At 40.3% G+C, this 21,930-nt stretch overlaps 1 protein-coding gene across 7 annotated transcripts in view; it reads left to right on the top strand.

Annotated features, from left to right (window-relative positions):
• The window catches only part of ENOX2 (ecto-NOX disulfide-thiol exchanger 2), a 294,262-nt gene that overhangs the window by 194,294 nt on the left and 78,038 nt on the right, over positions 1-21,930 (top strand). For 4 of the 7 annotated variants that reach the window (XM_055376270.2, XM_019019781.4, XM_019019780.3 and 1 more), the window contains one exon: positions 11,272-11,406. In XM_055376270.2, coding sequence (XP_055232245.1) covers positions 11,310-11,406 — 97 coding nt within the window. In that variant the 5' untranslated portion in view covers positions 11,272-11,309. Of the gene's footprint in view, positions 1-5,210; positions 5,300-11,271; positions 11,407-21,930 lie in introns of all 7 variants that reach the window. The other 3 variants (XM_055376267.2, XM_055376266.2, XM_063703093.1) reach the window with 1 other exon arrangement.

Here is a 21,930-nt window from a genome sequence, read left to right as displayed (position 1 = left end):
GTGGCATCATTCTTATTTATAGATAAGAAAACTGAAGCTCTGTGTTTCTCAAATTTGTAGTGGGTGTAAGAGTTACCTAGGGTACTTGCTCAACAGGCAGAGTCCCCAGTGCCACCCAGGTGAAAACTTCAGCAGTGAACCCTGGAAATTGGCCTATTTAGCAAGCACCCAAGGTGATTCTGATGCACATGGTTGGAACGTACTTTGACAAACACAGGTGTAAGTGATTGCTACATAGTGAGTAAACGGTAGGGCCAGAGTTCAAACTAGCCTTCCAAACTCCAGATCTTGTTCATGCTATATTTATCCTTGTCATACTCTATTTTCTATGGCAAGGAAGTGGACTGAAACATATTGGAAAGATTTTCAGCAACAAGGACTGCAGCAAAACGGCTTGTGGATTAGCCCCAGGACTGGTGTGGGGTTTTTTTTCCTCCAAGAGATCTTGCCAGACTTCCAAGAGCATAGTAGCAGTGTTGCCAAGTCACCTTTTACTCAACTTACCTTGGGAAAGCACAGACCACAGAGCTTTGGGAACTTAACAAAGTTACGCTTCTGTTTTTTTCTTTCTCCACCCCCTCCCCCACCAGCAGCCATGCGATTAACTTAAAGAGCGTGCTCAGTACCTGAAATGCAGTTAGTTGATTAGTTTAAATATTAAGATTTCTAGCTGAACACCAGTAACTACAACATTTGGGGTCCTGACAGTAATATTTATGTGTTTATTTCAAAACCAGGAAAAGAATTATATGACTTAACAGGCAATTAGTGCAGATATTAAAGGAGCTGAGACAGGTAGCATTTTTTTTTAGGCCCACCTATGCTTTTTGGTATTCTTTACCTAAATATTAGGTAAGAAAATATGGAATAAATGTGATGATGTAATCCTAGATTAGAGGACCATAGTCAGCCATTCACTCTAGACCAAGGTAACATTAGTTCACAGGTATCTGAGAAGTCCATGAAGCCAGAGGGTTGGCAATTACAGACTGTAGTCCAGAAAAACCCCAAAAGAGCCTTTCAAGGGGAGTCAGCCACTGCTCTTAGTAGCTGAGGCAGCCCTCTAAGGTTCCCACAGTGGAGCCTGATGGTATTCCAGAACCCTGGGTCCAACCAGAACCCCTGGGTCCAACCTTAACCTATTCTTCTGACTCAATTTGCCTAATAACCTGGAACTGAAAAGTATTATCCCTGAGATACTTCAGCCCATGCCAGCCCACCCTGAAATTACAAAAGAAGCCCTTGGCCGCAGCTCAAAGATCCCCCACAGGGCATCTGAATGATTTCTTCCCTGCCAGAAAAAGGGAAGGGAAAGATAAAGGAAGTAGGGTTAAAGTCATGATCAGGTACTTGCTCTGTGTCAGATATTGGGCTCAGCATTCTTAGTGATGGTATATAGCCCAGTGGTTAAACATGTTGTCTCTGGAGCCATACTTCCTGAATTTGAATTCCAATTCCAACATTAACTGTATCTGTGGCCTTGAGCAACTTGTTAACTTCTTTGTGTTTCATACTCCTTGTCTATAAAACGGGTATAATGATAAATATCACTTGTCTCATAGAGTTTTTGTAAGAATTATATTGTATAATACTGTTAGTGGTGGAAGTATCTGAGTTACCTGTGGCAAATCCATACAGGTCTGCAGCAACCTCAGTTCTTGCCTCCTCAGAAGAAAGAATTCGACTGAGGGGCATAAGGAAGAAGAAGAGACCAAGGCAAGTTTTAGTAGTAGTGAAAGTTTATTAAAAAGCTTTAGAGCAGGAATGAAAAGAGGGTAAAGTACACTTGGAAGAGGGCTAAGTGGATATCTTGGAGGTCAAGTGCCCTGTTTGACTTTGGACCTAGGGTTTTATATGCTGGCATACTTCCAGCATCTTGCATCCCGTTTCCCTTGATTCTTCCATTAGGGTAAGCTGCCTGCATGTGTGGGAGCCTGCTAGCACTTGGGAGGTGAGCATGCTCAGTGTGTTTACTAGAGTTGTACACATGCTCATCTGAAGCGTTCTTCCCTGTTCCAGTGGAATGCCCCTGGAAGGTCATATATCAGTTCAACTGTGCCATTTTGTCTCTTAATGCACATGCCTGAGCCCACTCGCCCAATACCAGAGATCTTATTGGGATGTTGCCAATCACCAGTTTCAGGTGTTTTTATTTATTGGGAAACTACTTTTTCCTGGCGCTGGCTATGATCAATTATTATTTTAGAGAGTCAGTGTGACAACTACCTGATAGTCGCCTGACATTCCTGGTGGGGCTGGGGGAGCCCTCTCCTGCCCCACTCATGCCTGGCTAGCTACTTACTGTAATAATACATGCAAAGCTTTAAAACAATGTTTAGCACATAATAAGCATTTAACCAATATTAGGAATCAACATCATTATCATTATCTTTTATATGAAAGATAGGTATCATTATCCCCAGCTACAAGTGAATAAACAGGTTAAAAAGTTTGTGGAACTTGCCTAAAGTCATTCAGCTAGTCAGGAGTACAGCCAAGGTTGGATTTTAGATCTATCTGGCTCCAAGTCCTGTATTCCTTCTACTATACCTTGTTGCCTTCATAAATGTAGGGTATGTGCTATCACTTCCTTGGAGAGGCACATACCAAATTCTGTGGCCTTCTTCTTCCTCACTATACCACGCCCTCACCCCACCCTCACTACAATTGCCATCTGGAGGGCCGGCCTGGCTCCGTGGCTTTAAATTGATCTAACTTAAATATTGAACATCTTGATAACTGCTCCAATACAGAGGTGGCTGTCTTCAGGACCCTCTTGCTTATAGACTAAAACAATAAATCTTCCAGGATGAGGTTTAGTTTGTGAAAGCACCCGCTATGCTGAGATTCTCATCTGTATACCTTGAAGATCAAGCTACTCTCTTCCAACTCCCACCCTGCCATACTCACAACTCATGTGAAAATGACTACCTACTATATATATAGGCCAGCATAAAGACCCTTCCCTTGCCTCCCTTTGCCTTCCTTTCCCTTATCTCCCTTTCCTTTCTCAAGGAAGAGAATGTATGACATCTTGATTCCCTTGAGTGACTCTTTGATCCATCCTGCTTGTCTAATAGCATCATCTCTCTCAAGCCATCTGGGAGCCTTGTATTACAAAAGCCTACAAAAGCCCCTGTCAGTTTTCTCACCTGCATCACCGTGATGCAAGCTGTGGCATCACTTGAAGTCTGCAATAGGAGGGACTGTGGCCTGTGCCTCAGGCTTCAGTGCATTGTTCACAAACAATGATAGATTGTTAATTTTCAAGGAATATGAAGAGAGATTCAAAATAACACCTGCACTGCCACAATATATTGCTTCATAAGCAATAAATACTACGCAAAAGATAAAGCCTTGAGCCCCAGGCTTAATGCAGACCCCAAATGTGATTTGTTCTACTGTTTCCTTTCCCTTAGACAGAGAACAGAAAACACAATGTTATTCCTTGGTAGGACACCCAACCCTGCCCCTGTGTCATCTTTTCACAACAAATACTTCTCGAATGCCTACTGTATGCGAGGTCCTATGTGATATGCCAGAAATGAAATTTTCTTCCACATTTTGTGCAAGCATTTTCTAAACTTCCTTTCTCTTTCCTTTGTCATGGTATGCCTACTGCTATTTCCAGGACTGTTCTCAAACAGCATCCCATGAGCATTCCATGGTACCTGGACTTCCCACAACAAGGATCATTTCTTTGATGCGAAGCATAGAAATAACCGTGCTGAAAGCGTTAATAGATTCTTGAGATGGGGTCAGAGAGGAGGGTTTGATCAGATTAGTCTTAGTTGCACGATAGCTTAAGAGAGTAGGGTACGGCATAAACTACAGAAGTTGGAGTTGCCTGTACATGTGATAGATGGGAAAGGATTGTGGAAGAAACCAGGGGTATAAGGTGTTCTCCAGTAAGAACACACAAAAATTGTTACAGTAGAGCAGGATTTCTCAACCTCAGCACTATTGACATTTTAGGCCAGATAATTGGTTCTTGTAGGGGGATGTCCTGTACATTGTAGGATGTTTAGCAGAACCCCTGGCCTCTACTAGATGTCAGTAGCAACTACCTGCTGCCAGGTATGACAATCAAAAATGTCTCCAGATACTGCCAAATGTCCCCTGTGGGGCAAACTTGGCACTGCGATAGAGGACATTGAGAGTACCCATCTGTATAATGATGAGCTCTAGAGCCCTCAGCTCAAATATTCTATAACTTGATGTACCCCCTAGTTTAGTAGGGCATAGTGGTCAAGAGCATGAATTGTGAAGCCAGACTGCCTGGGTTTGAATCTCGGCTCTACTGCAAGCTAGCTATATAACTATGGATAGCTTGCTTAACTTCTCTGTTCCTATTACCTCATCAGTAAAATGGGGATAATGAAAGGACCTACTTCATAGGATTGTTGTGAATTTTAAATTAATATACATAAAGTGCCTAGAACAGTGTGAGGTGCATAGTAAGCATTATATAACTGTTGACTCTTATTAGTCTTATTATAATTGCTATCTTTAAAACTATTAAGAAAACCAAATACCGTATGTTCTCACTCATAAGTGGGAGTTGAACAATGAGAACACATGGACACCGGGAGGGGAACGTCACACACCGGGGCCTGTCAGGGGGTGGGGGGCTAGGAGAGGGATAGCATTAGGAGAAATACCTACTGTAGATGATGGCTTGATGGGTGCAGCAAACCACCATGGCACGTGTATACCTATGTAACAAACCTGCACATTCGCACATGTATCCCAGAACTTAAAGTATTAAAAAAACACTATTATTCATCATTTTTCTGAGTCCTAGTATATTCTGGAGGCCTGATGTCCCATGTCCCACCCACCTTTAGACCACTATCTGTTTCTGTTTCTTTTTCTTTTCTTTCTTTTTTTTTTTTTTTTTTTTTGAGACAGAGTCTCACTCTGTTGCCCAGGCTGGAATGTAGTGGTGTGATCTCGGCTCACTGCAACTTCCATCCCTGGGTTCAAGTGATTCTCGTGCCTCAGCCTCCCAAGTAGCTGGGACTACAGGCATACACCACCACGCCCAGCTAATTTTTATATTTTTAGTAGACATTGGGTTTTACCATGTTGACCTGGCTGGTCTTGAACTCCTGACCTCAAATGATCCACCCACCTCCGCCTCCCAAAGTGCTGGGATTTACAAGCATGAGCTACCACGCCCAGCTGAGACTACTATCTTCTTTCTGCAGAAATGACGACAGACCTAAGTTCACAGTTCAGGACCACACAATGCAAAGAGATTTTAGATGGCTGTGGGTCTATGAAATAGGCTATGCAGGTAAGCCCCACTTTGTACAGTTGCTGAGTTCTTGTAGAGTTCTCTTATTTAAAAACACGCTTACTGGCACCTACTTTGAGCTAGTCACAGTAAAGGTACAGAAGTAAATGAGGTTTGTGTCCCCTGGCCTCAAGGAATTAACAAATATGGCTGCTACATGGACTTTCATTTTAGTAAATTTAATTACCTTAAATTCTCTAAGAAATTTTAGTTCCTTCTCATAAGTGAAGAATTTCTCAGTGATGCTATCTTCCCATCCCCAGATTTATCTTCCTTGAAGTTTGTATGTCTGTAATTGGGAATTTTTTGTATTATCAGCATGTAAGGATTATAATACTTCAAATTGTCACCATTTTATCTTCCTTTCTTTTTCCATTTAAAATTTTTGTTTAACACTCAGCCCTCAAAAGAAACCCTCCAAAAGAGATTTTATCTTAATACAATAATAGAGTAGTATCCTGTTCTGAATAGCTTGACACCTGCTTCTGGAAAGAATATCTGTGGAGGACTCTTTTGTATACTCATATATTTCCTCATGTATTTGTTTAAAATAGCTTGTTAAACATCTTTTCTATGTCAGACACTGTGTCTAGGCACTAGAAATAACAAGGAGGAATAAGCAATTTCTGGGGAGAGACAGACATGGAAAAAGATCAGAAAAATATAATGTAGTAAGGGCTATGATAGCAATGTCTTCAGTGAGCTAGGAGAACACAGAATAAATGTACTCTTTGGAAGAGAGTTTAGTGTGATGAGTTACATTGTGAGCATTGGCATCAGAGCTGACTGGGCTTATATTCTTGCTCTACTACCTACTAGCTGTGTGATGTTGAGCTGATCACTTAAACTCTCTGTGCCTCAGTTTCATTATTCATACAGTGTATTCTAGTAATTCATGTGTATGCTTGGTTCTCTCAGTAGACTTTGAACCCCTCAAGGGCTGGGACCACTTCCTCATCGTTTACGATAACTATTACCATGTTATTATGGCCATTTATTGAGTGCTCAGTATGAGCCAGAAGACATGCTAAATTCTTTGCCCACATTATCTAATCTTCAACAAACCTATAAGGTAGATGCTTTCATTTTCCTAATTTAGTAGCTTCCCATTTTTTCGTCAAACCCAGTTATTTGCTCATAACACTTATTACAGTGCATAATTATTTGTATTTTAATATCTGTCTATTGCATTAGAGTATAAGTTCTACAAGAGCAAGGATGAGGTCTCTTTGACTCACCCTAATATCCTCAACATCTGCAATACTGCCTGACACATAGATAATGTTCAGTGAATGTATGGTAAATGTGAAAGGAAGACTGGAAGGCAGGCAGGCAAGAAGAGAAGAAAGAAAGTGAATGAGCACATTACAGTTGCTAAGTAGTAGAGTTAGACTCTAGTCCAGAGCCATCTGACTCCCAGACCAATGCTCTTGATGATTAGACAGGATTGCTTCCTGTGGTTAACAGGCTTTCAATAGATGTTTGTTGACAAAACTGTCTCCTCAACTTTGCATAATAATGTGTAACAAAATTACAGTGAGCATAAAAACCAGTGGATATACACTCTGACATAAGAAAGAGAATTGTAGGAGGGTAAATCATCAGAGAAGGAGAGTTTTTGTCTTAATGAAAGAATATAGTTGAAGAGACAGCACCAACATACTGTTGTCCTTGTTTCAGAGGAAATTGTGTGTGTGTGTGTGTGTGTGTGTGTGTGTGTGTGTGTAGTCTTCAAAATCAAATAACTTTGACAGTGATTGACAAGTTAATTAGTGATGCATCAACAATACAAAAATAAACAGATGGCAGAGATTTGATAGTTATAAAATGATACCAAGTTCAAGTAGATGATCACTTCCAAATCTTGTATTCTTTTGGTGCTAATGGAGCTTATTCCAAAGTGCCATATCTTCAACCAAATTACCTAGAAGGCACTTACTCACAGCCACTCTACAATCTCTGACCTCTTGAGAACTTGTCACACAGCAGAATAGGAGAACCAGCATGGCAAGACATGTTCTTCAGACTTGGGGTAGGTATTTTAAAGACCACTTGACAACCAGTAGCATTCGCCTTCTGAATATTCTTGGCTGCTGCCAGTGATTGTAGGATTCAGGGGAAAATTACTAGATGTCCATTTCTAGTCTAGAAAGTGGATCAGGCCAGAACTTAACTTTTCCACCATTAAGTGATAATTCTAAACAGATACTTAGCACAACATGTTTTGCTACCGTGGACCTTGAATCCAGATTACTGCCAGAGGTGATCATCTGGGATTTTCCTTTGAAAGCAAAATTTTGCAAGCTTTTATGTATGATTATGCCGATATGGGACTAAGATCATAGCTAATGAGATCAAACTGAGTTATTAGTTGGGCATATATCCCTGGTTGTAACTAAGCAAATTTCTACAAGTATTCAGCTGTCCTAGAGAAAGAATTGGCTTAGCAATAATGCCACCTCTTTAAGACAATTTGTCATTCTGAAAAGGTATACAAATAATCAATGAGTGTCATTGTATAGACTGCTTATTGTGCCCAAAATCAATGTAAATTAATTTTCTTTATTAATTTAAATATTTCTTGAATGCCTACTTTATACTAGACACTAAACTAAGAAATAAGGAAGGAAAATGCCTCAAACCCAGTACCTGACCTAAAAGAGGCATGCAGGCCAGCAGAAGGGAGACATGTACACAATAACAATAATCCAAGGCAGTCGGTGGTAAATGCTTGGTGCTTCTTGCTTTTTGGAATGCTCTTCTTACCCCAATCTTCCATTCACTACCTGGAAGAAAATCCTATCCCTCCTTAAAGACTTACTTCAAATGATTCTTTCCCAATGAAGGCTTCCCTGGCATTCCTCCTCCACCCCACAACCAGAAACACGTATACCCAAACCCATTGCAGCAGCTTTAATTACTCCTCTGTGTTCCCAGAGCACTCCACTCATGGTTTAATTACAGTACTTATTATAATAATTTATATTGGATTGTTTATTGTTTTTTAATTCTTCCAGAGCAGTAAATGAGTTTTGTTCATCTCTGTGTTCGTAGTTACTAGCAAAACAGCATGGCATATAGTAAGACTCAAAAAAGTTTAGTTTGCAAGGAATGAGTGAGAGAATGAGCAAACATGTGAAAATCAAATTCTAGATAAAATGTTATGAGAACACATCAGAAGAAGTAATTAATTCCAATGAGGTGGTTTTGTTATAGGACTTTTTCCTTAGTTCAGCAAAGAACCAGGTTCTTGTCACACGGCCATGAGAGATTAGGCTTGCAGACACTTTGAAGGGTGAGAAAAATGGAATGTATTGGAGCAAAAGGGGTAAAAAAGGGAAACAGGGACCCTCTGCAAGGCCAGAGTCCTGCTGGTGTGCTTCCCGCCTCATAGATTGAATCCCAGGTTCCACCCAGGAAGAGGAGGGGCCAGGCTCCTTCCCACTGCAAACACATGAACTTCCAAGGCTCCACCCCAGGGTGCAGGTCAGTGGGAGGCTCTGCCAGGGAGCCCTTCCCGCCTGGCCATTTCAGTTTCATAAACAAGGTAGCATTTGAGGTGACCCTTCAAAAATGAGTGGGATTTTGACAGGTGGAGATGGGTGTTAGGGGAGGGAAGGGAGATAAGAAGGACATTTAAAGCAAAACTTCCTAAGAATTTAAGAACCACTTTCATTGAGATGAAATAATGTTGTTAATCACACATGTTCCTTATCTGTTCCTGTAAACAAGCATAGCAGGAACTCTACTTACTAACATTTTAACAAGCATTGTGAATTACTATACGTTTTGAAAATAACAATACTGTGTTTTCCTTCAAAATTGTAATTGAGATCATTGTCTTCCCCCAAACACTTATCCCGCCCCTAATTAGTCCAGAGTTTGGCTAGGTTAATATATTATAAATTCTCATTCTTTGACCTCAAAATCCTTTACTGAGAAGTGTTCCTGTTTGTTTGTTTGTTTGTTTGTTTGTTTGTTTTAATATTTCTCGTGACTGCGGAACCAATGAGTAGCCAAACTGTTGTAAGAAATTATTTTTGGCATTGGGTCCCAGTCCTTCTAAACCTACCAGTTTCTTCTGGGACTGATTCTCCAGCAACCAGAGAAAATCAGAGTGTAGACTCAATAATCTCTAAAGGTGTCTTTCAGCTGTAACATTCTCTAAATACTTACCTCCCCTAGCTGGGGGCTTGGAAGTCCAAGTAGACTAATTATCACTATGTAAACTCTCAACCCAAAGGATATTCAGCATCCCATATTTGTTTTCTTGATAATATTTGCAAGGAGGCTATTTCTAGCCTTTGGATATGCCTTTGTGAGAGAACACTGAAAGCTGGATATGACTACTAAAGTTCCTACAGATGGAGAAATCACTCTGTAGGAGTAATCACTCTGAAATGTGACTTCTGACTGTAATTAATGAACACTTAGTGCCATCAATCACTGTGTGTGTGTGAAGGAGGGATTAAGGGGGAAGAGGCAAAGGCAGCACAGAAAAATGACAAAAACTAATATTTCAGAAATAATGTTTTTAGACATTTACATTTGCTTGTTCTGACCAATCAGTGACCAAAATAGCACATGTATAAATAACCCTGGCAAGAGTCAGCCCTGATGTTGCCTTGGACTTTAGCAAGCTACTATTAGAACAGAGTTGCCTTCATGGGTTATAATTGGCAGAAGTGTGTACTGGGAGGTAGGAAAAAAGCCATAGAAAGATTTTTCTATGGCTATCAGTAGTCAGAGGAAAATTTCCCAAAACGAAAGTCTGTTTGTGCTCAGATGACTCATGACTATATCTCTCCCAACACTGTGTACATGTACGTGCTTATAAAACCGTTTCAATGTCTTTGCTTATATCATTCCTGCTCCTGGGATGTCTGGCCCCTCTACTTTACCTATCTAATAACTGCTCATCACTCATGACATGCTCTATATAAATCTGGTTCATTCTTTCAAGTCCTATTTTCTCCATGAAGTATTTCCTGCTTACTCAGGCCACAGTAGCTCTGCATACCATAAACTACAGTAACATTTCTGATCTATACCATTTGAGTCTTTCATTGTTTCCTAGTTGTTTAACTGGAGATAGTAAAGCATAGTGGCTAAAAATTATACATTCTGTATGACCTTGGACAATATATTTGACCTTTCAAAACTTCTCTTTAATGTCTCTAAAACTTCTATTAAATGGAGATATAAATAGTCCCTACCTCATAGGGCTGTTCTGAAAGTTAAATGAGAATGATGCATGCCAAGTGATTTACCTGGCATACAGTAAGTGTTCAACAGAGTTAGTAGTGGGTGGAGGTGGTGATAACAGTGATAATGGTAATAATTATCACCATCATCATCAGTCTCTTCAATTTTATTGTACAACCTTTGAGGGCAGGGACTGTGTCTCTAGTCTGCTTTTTCTCATTGTTCCCCTAACCCCCAAAATTGTCATTCAGCTAATTTGATGTCTGCTGATTGTGTGTCCAGCTCTATTCAATAGTACTGCTTCAAAGATATGAAATTACATCAGGAGTATAATTTTCATCTTTTATTGCCAACTACAGAAGCCCTAGGATGTTTTTTCTTGCTTTACATGCATAAGTAGTTTGGATGGAAGCTGCTGAAGTAATCATATGCTAGTAGACTGTGAGAAGAATAGAAAACTTAATCATTCCAAGCTCCTCTGTTGTGTATGCTTGAAAAAGAGAGAGAGAAGGAAGAAAGGGAGAGAAGGAAGGAAACACTTATACTAAAATGCCATCTGGTAAATTACTTTCAAATTCCATGACTTCCTGCCAGTTCAAGCTGTATTGTTTTAACCCTTATAAGAAAGCTGGCATTGAGGCCTTATCCACCACTTGTCCATTTCTCCAGCCATTTCTATAAACAGTTTGCCAGAATTTATGTTTATAAGTAAACTAGTTGCTAGAACCTTAACACAACAAATTATTTTGCTTGTCATTTCTTTTCAGCCGATAACAGTAGAACTCTGAACGTGGATTCCACTGCAATGACACTACCTATGTCTGATCCAACTGCATGGGCCACAGCAATGAATAATCTTGGAATGGCACCGCTGGGAATTGCCGGACAACCAATTTTACCTGGTATGTTATTTTTAATCACCTCGCAAGTGCTTATTTTTATTGACCATGTGGTAATAAATATAGCAGTATGACACAACTTATTTTGAAGTTGACATTTACCAGATTCTGCCTAGAGTGTGCATTTTTGTAATATGAGCTTTATAGTCTGGGTGGCCGGTAGTTACTAGTATACTCCGTTTTGCACTTTGGACATGCTGGGTGTATATCCAATGCAGGCTAGGGTCATTGAAGCTTTAAACAGCTCTTTGAAATAAAAGGCAACAGGATTTTGGCAAGGAATTACAAAGCATGTGTAATTTTATAGATTTCATAGAGGAGGCAAATAAACATGGAGACAGGAAGAGAACTGACTTAGATATCTCCAAAATCTTAAGATTCCTAGAGGAGAGGAAAGGAGACGGTGGAGGACAGCCCAAAGACTCTTTTTAACATTGAAGAACTGTGTGTAAATACACACACACATACATATATACATAAACAAAGTAACCCATAATAGAATTGACATGGTGGACTAACTCCATCTCCGCTGAAGATAAAATGAGAAGCAGAACATCACAGCACCTGGAGGGTTTTGTTTAGACACAAAAAAGCTTCCTGGACAGTGAGAGCTAATTAATCATTACAATAAATTTTTGAAGACATTTGAGAATTGCCATCTCAGGGAGCCGAGGCAGCTTTTTAAACAGCCTAAACATTAATCTCCACAGATTCAATTAATTGTGACTTTACTTAAAAGCACAACAGGACCAGGCCAATCTAGAACCTTGCTACTCAAAGTGTGCCCTGCATAACCTGGGAACCGCTTAGAATCCCAGAATCTCAGGCCCCAGCACAGACCTACTGAATCAGAAGCTGCATTTTCGCAAGGTCCCCAGGTGCTTCGCAGGCACACTAAATTTGAGACACAGATTTAGAGTAATGCCATTTTGTCTTGCCATTTATTTATATAGTTAGCTACAGCCCCAAAAATATTATTTCACAATTCCAGCCTAGGTTTTAAATCCTTATAAGTTATAATGAGGGTGAGGTCCACTAGACAGCAATACTAATAATGAATTAAGAAATGTTATTACATCAAAAGCCAAGAAACAAGCATAAAAGCAACCAAACATGAAGAAAAAAAGGTATGTGAATAAGAAATGGGTGGAGAAAAAAAAGGAGTCTAAATTCTATATATGGCAGGTGCAAAGAACTCTGCCAAACTATAATTCATACCATAGGTTGTAGTTCACTGGACTGTATTCTTCTCCATTAGATCAACAACAATTGAAATGAACAACCAAACATCCTTTGAGAGCTACCGTGATTGGACCATGGATCTCCTTAGGTTTTGAATGACTAGTAGGGCCAATCTGGGATCAGTGAATGTTACTGTAGGAGCCAGTATTGCAGAGTGGTTAAGAGGTCAGGTTCTGGATTCAGTCTGCTTGGCTTCCAAGCCTGTTTCTTTCACTATTGGATCTCGAGCAGTTGTGTATCTTCTGAGACCCAGTGTCCGCATCTACAAAGTCAGACTAATAGTACCTAACTCCTAGGATTGTTATGACAATTAAATCATACTTAGCACAATGTCTGCTACATAGAAGGTACTCAAAAATGACAGCTATTAAAATACTTCAAAAATCATTATTAATGTATTTCTCATAGACATTTCTAAGGAAGTAATGAGTTTTTTATTTAGTACCTCTTTATTATTTGATTATAATAGAATTTAAACTGAAATATATATTGTTTTATATATTTATATGAAATATATATTGTTTTGTATTGTTTTAAACTGAAATATATATTGTGGAGTGTCCCTGAGTCACAATACTTATAGTCTAAGATGACTAGACAATCTAATTTGACTTAAATATTTCCAGTTTATGACAGTCTGGACCATATGTGTAAAAGTCCCAGGAAAAATATTGAGGCCACATCTGCGCTGTGTTCCAGGGGACTAAATGTTAACTGATATCATATGATTTGTAAGTTATCGTATATAAGCATAAATCTGTGCTCACAAAGTAATATTCAATACTTAGCCATCCATCTATAACATGGAAAAGAAAGGCCTAGCATTGAGAACAAAAATGCCACCAAGCAATCATTACAGACCCAAAGCTTGAGCTGGGGTCAATAATAAGGCTAGAAGATTGGGGTAAGTTTTCTTAACAGTGTGGTGGAGGGCTTGAATCCTCATAACAGTATCTTGCTTAGTGCTTAACAACACAGGCCTTGAAGTCAGAGGATTACATGGGTTTGAGTCCTTGCTCTGCCACTTACTGTGTTACCTTAAGCAAGTTACTTGACCTCTCTGTTCCTCAGTTTTCTCATCTGTAAAATGGAGATAATGATAGTGTCCTAGCTCACAGGATTACTGTGGACATTAAATAATATACTTAGCACACTGCTTACCATATAATAAGCACCTAATAAAGATAAACTGTCATCATTATTACTACTCTTAGCAGTACTATATGCTCTTTGATGTAGAGGAAGTACAAACATACATTCTTCAAATCGCTGCTAAGCTCCCACTTAAATTGAAAGTATTTGGATGCTATGCAGCCACTGTCAATGCTAATATGCTAATGAGCGTTCTGCACATCCAGTTTCAACCAGACGTTTGAAACCTCAAGAGTATTTTTAATTTCTACTGTTGGCCCCCTTCTCCACATCTTGTTTTCTTAACGACTGTAAAGAAATGGTTTCTCTTTGACCTGTATGTAATTCAGTGATTCTGCTGCCACCATGCTCCAGGGAAAGTTAATTGACTCTTTAGAAACCTGGTCATAGAAATGCTGGTATTAGTTCAATAGTTCCCTTCTTGTCTTAAAGCGCATGGGGCAATAACATCAGGCTGAGATATACTTTGTAAAGCTATGTATAAAATCACTTAAGTTATGTGTGAACTGGTTTTTCTCATCTCTGTATTATTTTAGGAAGGCAGTTTACCATTGACATTTGAACTTGGGTTCTAGATCCAGAATGCCTATGTTCAAATCTCTGTCATTAACTAGTTGTGTGACCGTTGACAAGTTACTTCACTTCTCTATGCCTCAGTTTCTTCATCTGTAAAATGCAGATAATAACGGCACCTATGTTATAGGGTTGTTATGAGGATTCATGTGTTAATACATGTAAAGCCTTAGAATGATGCCTGGCTCACAGTAATTCCTCAATTAACTCAGCTATTGTTATTATTGTTTCAAGTTCACATGTGCGATGTGGCTCACAAAAAGTTGAATTATGACTCATCTTTACCTTTAACAATAGTGAAGGACAGCAAATGCAAGCGTGAAATTTTTGCCTGGTGAAATACTGGACAGCAACAGGTGAAGAGAACAGTATATGTCTGACAGTGCTGATGCCTGTTCCTTACAAATCTGGTGGAGATTTTCACAGAAATGGAAGGTTGGCACGACACTCCAATGCTCCCTACCTTTCTTCTTGCCAAGGTCTGGAGAACAGAGTGCCTGCCATCTTTACAATGGGTTAAAACATCTCCCTGATCAGCACCCCATGCGTCAAGATTTCTTAAAATGGAAAAGGCAGCAAATAAGCCTCATGGAGCTGTTGCCTGAAGTCACCCATCAAAGGCTCAGTAATTCAGCTACTTTTATGCTTCTCAGGAGGCTTCCTACTGAGCCAGCAGACTTTTCTTTGTCCTGTCTCATCTGGCCTGTCTGTGACAATAGAAAAGTCTTTTGACATTGATGAAAAACTAACAATAATGTAAGCTTCCTTCACTTCCCCCAGAGACCTCTAATCTATACTGTCATGGATGCTGAGTCTGTTGGACACACACTTGTCATGAAGGCAATGTCTGGCATAATTATTATATTCATTGAGTAGGGAGTAGAAACAGGCTATCTCTGAGGTTTGGCGTGGAGTTCCCTTTCAACTAACGTGGTGTTTTGTACAGCTGTGGTTCAATAAAGTTAATCCATAATGATGGCAGATCAGGAGGTCCCCTCTGGCTGGCAGCTGTCTTACCTGCAAGAGTATTTGCTTTGAGAAGCTGGTCAAATAAGACTAATGTTAGTGGAACCCAATAGAGTCAGGCCCTCTGGTTAAAGAACATTGTTCTGCCCCAGTCATTCCAGATGAATCCAAGGATGGACCCATTAAGGGATACTTGCTGAATACTACCTGCTGCTTCCTTTATTTTCCCCTCAATTAAAATATCCTTAGCAGCCAAGTGTGGAGCCTGTGAAGTACAAAAAGAGAAGAGTCCCTCATTATGATGTCCCCACTGTATTGACTGTGTCTGCTCCATAATGAAAGATATTGGAAAATATGAACTCATGGACCTTATTTCCAGAGCAAAGCCCTGCTCATTCTTAAGGAGGCAGTTCTCACTGGATCCAACAGACCAACTCTGATGGGAACAGAAAGAAAGAAGGAGTTTGTATGATACATGACAGACCACTGTTCTGCAAGCTCCTCAGGAAGGCCTGGCCTTCGGTTTGTATTATTTTTAATATCTGCCACAAATAGAGTATGCTTTTAGTGGCAAAAAAGTTGCAATCCTGAGAAAGGAGAGTACTGTTCATCATCATGGTATATATTTTACCAAGAGCCAATAATACGTAAACATTATGTATACCAGATAAAATTAATGTCTCTTCAAAACAAACCTGAATTCTACCTACTGATGGTACTCTCAAGATTCACCATGGAGCATATCTACACCTGGAGATACTCATTTAAGTCTCCTCCATGCCACCAAGCTCCTGTACTAACACAACAGCTGGCAGTTAGCTGTTGTGTCAGGTCATCCTTTAAAAAAAAAAAGACCGAGGCGTCATCATTTGGTTTGGACATAATTGGGACCCTACTTTTATGAATATGAATGAGTTCTGTATTGTATAGCTGAAAAGGTTAAAAATGTTGTAGTTATTTATCTTGATATTACAGAAGTACTTTACTTCAACAAAAATGTATGAGTTTATATGATCTATGTATTGTCATATTTTTATTTGGGAACAAGCACATCATGATTTTGACTTGATTACTGGCAACAACAAGATTAACTGGGCCACAGAAGGACAAACAGGAGATGGTCAACATAATAGAGACTGTGTATTGAGGTCCCCGCAAAGAACGAGGTCCTATCTCCCAGGGAAGACACCAAGAAATACAGATAGTGAGGCGCTCGACATCACAGTCTGTGTAGGTAAATGCTGTGGAGCTGTTTTCTCTTGGAAATATTTTAAACTATTTAAAGCCTTTGGAAGAGTACATGAAACTCAAGGGCTAGAGGATCTTTGAGATAAGAATTTCATGACGTTAACTAGCTGGAATAAGTAAATGCACAGTGATAGGAACAATCATTTAAAAAGAAAAGGAAAAGACTCCCCATGGAAACTATTAGGAGAAGGAACTGAGTCAAACTATTTGCTTATTCATTCATTCATGCAAGAAATATTCACTGAAGCCTGCCGGTGTGAAGGTACTGTGAGAAGCCCCGCGGACAGAGCAATGAACAAGAAAGACAAAGTTTCCTACCCTCATAGTGACTCCAGTACTTTTAGAACTTTCGCATTCTCTCCCTAATCCAACATGTTCTCGAATATGAGCTGGCTGTTCACTGACAACAGCTCAAAGGCCTTCCTTTCATTTTGTTCATTTGTTCTGTTATTTATCCATCCATTCATTGAAAATCTATTGAGCTAGATATAGGGGATTCCAGTATGGACATGGCACAATCCTTGCCTTCAAGCTCAAGTTGCAGTGGCAGAGGCAACAAAGTAAATATCACTACACTATCATGTTGCAAGTGTCATAATAGAAACTTGTACATAAGTATTGTTTTAGCCCAGGTGTGGTGAGGGGAAATGCTAGGTAGATGGCAGTGGTCAGAGAAGGTTCACAAAAGAGGTAATGTTTGAGCTAGGTGTCCAGGTATATATAGGAGTATGTCAGGAGGATGAAAGAACTAAGAACAGTGTAGGCAGAGGAAACAGTGCATCAATGATTGGAAGGTATGCAAGGGTATACAGTATGGAGACAGTGGTTAACTATTGAGTTACATCACCTCATTCAGCAAAGACTTTGAGGCAGCTTATAAGAAAGATTACAGTATATGAAAAAATACAATAATTTATAAAAAAATAAAATAAATCAGCATCTGGGAAAATATAAATGAGAATAGAAGACAAAGACCAGGTAGGGAAGTTAATTAAAATTCAGGTGTGTAGGTCATAGGATTCCCACCTGATTTCTGAAGTTGAGCTGCCCCTGTGACAAAGCAGCCAAAACAAAAAAGGGAAACCTGATCAGTTATATAATTTGCATTTTCCATGAAGAAAAAATATACCAGTCCTCAGGGGAAGTGAAGCTTTTAATGGCCCTTAATAATGTGTGTGTGTGTGTGTGACATTCTAGTTCTGAAAGAAATTTTTCACAGGAAGTTTCATATATAAGGGAGCACGCTAAGTGAAATGGTTGAGTGATCTCAAAAGCCCAAACACTGGTGTGTACGCCAGGACCCGTTTATGGCAAAATGTAAAAACTAAAAATGCAGTAAATTTGTCATGAAGCTAAATTTGCTCAATTGAAAGGACTGCCCTTTATTCTGAGGTGATAGACTTCCTATATTTTTGGTTTTAAAATCTTCTTTTAGTTTCTTTGTTATTTTTTCCCCACTTATTTTCTTGTCAAATTAAGAGGCTGGTGACCTTAAATATGCATATAATTTTATTCATTTCCAAAATCCAGAAATCTGGGAACCACAGATGTAGTGGGAAATGTCCTCACTAATGCCCCTCCAAAGGTGAATACCTTTGGAGGGCATGACTCTGGACCTGTCAAATGTTCTAAAAAGGCAAGAACACAGTGTAAATGAATAAAAAGGAGTTGAGGGAAGATGGGCTACAAAGGGAGATTTTGCAAAACTTTGCACTAAAGGAATAAAGCTCCACTGGTGGAAATTTGGGATCAAAGTTGAGATATGTTTGGGAGGACCTTTGTGAACTGAAATTGTGCCACATAACCCACCAATCCCAGTTTGCCAGATTGTTTGCTGTTGTACATGAGCCAGGCCCTGTCTCACCTTTCCAGCTGAGTTGAAACAAGTGTTTAGATGATCTTTTGGGGAAATGGGACAGATGTAGGTAGAATTTGAGAGTCATTGTAAAAAACTTTGGGAACTTGTGCCTCCAAGAGGGCTGGTGAGAAGTCCAGAATCATCTTACAGCTCAGCCAGGCTGTCCTTGGAAATCTGTGTTCTCTCTTCAGATTAGAAGAGAGATATAAGGTTGAGTAGGTAGATATTAATCTGACAAAGACTGCCTAAAAAGTCTTTTAAAGAAACTATGTAGAAAGGAGGCAGGACTGTAATGGGTTAAAATTTCTCAGTACACAGGCATAATTCTTAATTTTCCAATGAATTTTGTAGGAACTCTAAAGAAATAACAATAATGTCTCAGAAATATGTAGCTCAGTTGAAATCATAACTTTCTATAAAATAGCTTAATTATGCATATATAATTAGATCCTATTTGAAATAGTTATTTTGGAATAATCTGTGGTTGCATTTCAGTGGTTTTACTGTGAGTAAAAACTACCTCCTGGGGCTCAGGGGTCTCTGGAACACCTAAAAGATTGGAAATGCTTTTATTGGGCCAGGGGAGCTTGGATGGGGATAAGTCGTTAAGTGCAGGCAAAGCCTTTCTGAGAGTGTAAAGGGGCTTCCAGTAAGAACCAGGGTCCAGTTCTGAAAATTGTAAGCAAGATAGTCAATGTGTGTCACTTCCTACCTTTGCCTACCTCCAATTGATACATGGCCACAATTTCAACTTCTTTTGTGGCACAAAATTGCAACAATGAATTTTAAAAAGAGGCCCCAAAACACTGTGAACAATGCATGTGTCAAATATCTCAATAGGAACTTCTAGGTTTAGAGATAAGCAACCCCAGGATAGCCTCCTGGATAGGAAGGTTTGAAGGCCACGTACAAGGTTGAGTAGGTAGATACTGATCTGACAAAGAGCATCTGTCTTTCTCTATGAAACTGTGGACTTTGTGGGAAGCAGTGTAGACTAATGGTTAGGAGCACGTTTAGTGAGAGCCACTTACTGTGTATCCTTACTGTGTTATCTCTTTCAGCTTCAGTTTCCTCATCTGTAAAATAGGGAATATTATTTCCCATCCCTTAGGATTGTTGTGAAGATTAAGTCAGATGCAGTGTATAAAACCTGGAAATTCATAAGTAGCCAATTAATGGATAGCTAGTATTCCTCTCCCCTACCACAAAGGTAAAAGTTGGCATTTTGATTTTTTTGGGGAGGAGCCAAGATGGCCGAATAGGAACAGCTCCGGTCTACAGCTCCCAGCGTGAGCGACGCAGAAGACGGGTGATTTCTGCATTTCCATCTGAGGTACCGGGTTCATCTCACTAGGGAGTGCCAGACAGTGGGCGCAGGCCAGTGGGTGCGCGCACCGTGCGCGAGCCGAAGCAGGGCGAGGCATTGCCTCACTTGGGAAGCGCAAGGGGTCAGGGAGTTCCCTTTCCGAGTCAAAGAAAGGGGTGACGGACGCACCTCGAAAATCGGGTCACTCCCACCCGAATATTGCGCTTTTCGGACCGGCTTAAAAAACGGCGCACCACGAGACTATATCCCACACCTGGCTCGGAGGGTCCTACACCACGGAGGGTCCTACGCCTACGCTGATTGCTAGCACGGCAGTCTGAGATCAAACTGCAAGGCGGCAGCGAGGCTGGGGGAGGGGCGCCCGCCATTGCCCAGGCTTGCTTAGGTAAACAAAGCAGCCGGGAAGCTCCAACTGGGTGGAGCCCACCACAGCTCAAGGAGGCTTGCCTGCCTCTGTAGGCTCCACCTCTGGGGGCAGGGCACAGACAAACAAAAAGACAGCAGAAACCTCTGCAGACTTAAATGTCCCTGTCTGACAGCTTTGAGGAGAGCAGTGGTTCTCCCAGCACACAGCTGGAGATCTGAGAACGGGCAGACTGCCTCCTCAAGTGGGTCCCTGACCCCTGACCCCCGAGCAGCCTAACTGGGAGGCACTCCCCAGCAGGGGCACACTGACACCTCACATGGCAGGGTATTCCAACAGACCTGCAGCTGAGGGTCCTGTCTGTTAGAAGGAAAACTAACAAACAGAAAGGACATCCACACCGAAAACCCATCTGTACATCACCATCATCAAAGACCAAAAGTAGATAAAACCACAAAGATGGGGAAAAAACAGAACAGAAAAACTGGAAACTCTAAAACGCAGAGCACCTCTCCTCCTCCAAAGGAACGCAGTTCCTCACTAGCAACGGAACAAAGCTGGATGCAGAATGATTTTGACGAGCTGAGAGAAGAAGGCTTCAGACGATCAAATTACTCTGAGCTACGGGAGGACATTCAAACCAAAGGCAAAGAAGTTGAAAACTTTGAAAAAAATTTAGACGAATGTATAACTAGAATAACCAATACAGAGAAGTGCTTAAAGGAGCTGATGGAGCTGAAAACCAAGGCTCGAGAACTACATGAAGAATGCAGAAGCCTCAGGAGCCCATGCAATCAACTGGAAGAAAGGGTATCAGCAATGGAAGATGAAATGAATGAAATGAAGCGAGAAGGGAAGTCTAGAGAAAAAAGAATAAAAAGAAATGAGCAAAGCCTCCAAGAAATATGGGACTATGTGAAAAGACCAAATCTACGTCTGATTGGTGTACCTGAAAGTGACAGGGAGAATGGAACCAAGTTGGAAAACACTCTGCAGGATATTATCCAGGAGAACTTCCCCAATCTAGCAAGGCAGGCCAACGTTCAGATTCAGGAAATACAGAGAACGCCACAAAGATATTCCTCGAGAAGAGCAACTCCAAGACACATAATTGTCAGATTCACCAAAGTTGAAATGAAGGAAAAAATGTTAAGGGCAGCCAGAGAGAAAGGTCGGGTTACCCACAAAGGGAAGCCCATCAGACTAACAGCGGATTTCTCGGCAGAAACCCTACAAGCCAGAAGAGAGTGGGGGCCAATATTCAACATTCTTCAAGAAAAGAATTTTCAACCCAGAATTTCATATCCAGCCAAACTAACCTTCATAAGTGAAGGAGGAATAAAATACTTTACAGACAAGCAAATGCTGAGAGATTTTGTCACCACCAGGCCTGCCCTAAAAGAGCTCCTGAAGGAAGCGCTAAACATGGAAAGGAACAACCGGTACCAGCCGCTGCAAAATCATGCCAAAATGTAAAGACCATCAAGACTAGGAAGAAACTGCATCAACTAATGAGCAAAATCACCAGCTAACATCATAATGACAGGATCAAATTCACACATAACAATATTAACTTTAAATGTAAATGGACTAAATTCTCCAATTAAAAGACACAGACTGGCAAGTTGGATAAAGAGTCAAGACCCATCAGTGTGCTGTATTCAGGAAACCCATCTCACGTGCAGAGACACACATAGGCTCAAAATAAAAGGATGGAGGAAGATCTACCAAGCAAATGGAAAACAAAAAAAGGCAGGGGTTGCAATCCTAGTCTCTGATAAAACAGACTTTAAACCA

The sequence above is a fragment of the Gorilla gorilla genome, chromosome X (assembly GCF_029281585.2).
Source record: "Gorilla gorilla gorilla isolate KB3781 chromosome X, NHGRI_mGorGor1-v2.1_pri, whole genome shotgun sequence".
Lineage (NCBI taxonomy): Eukaryota > Metazoa > Chordata > Mammalia > Primates > Hominidae > Gorilla > Gorilla gorilla.
This window is presented reverse-complemented; position numbering and strand designations above follow the sequence as displayed.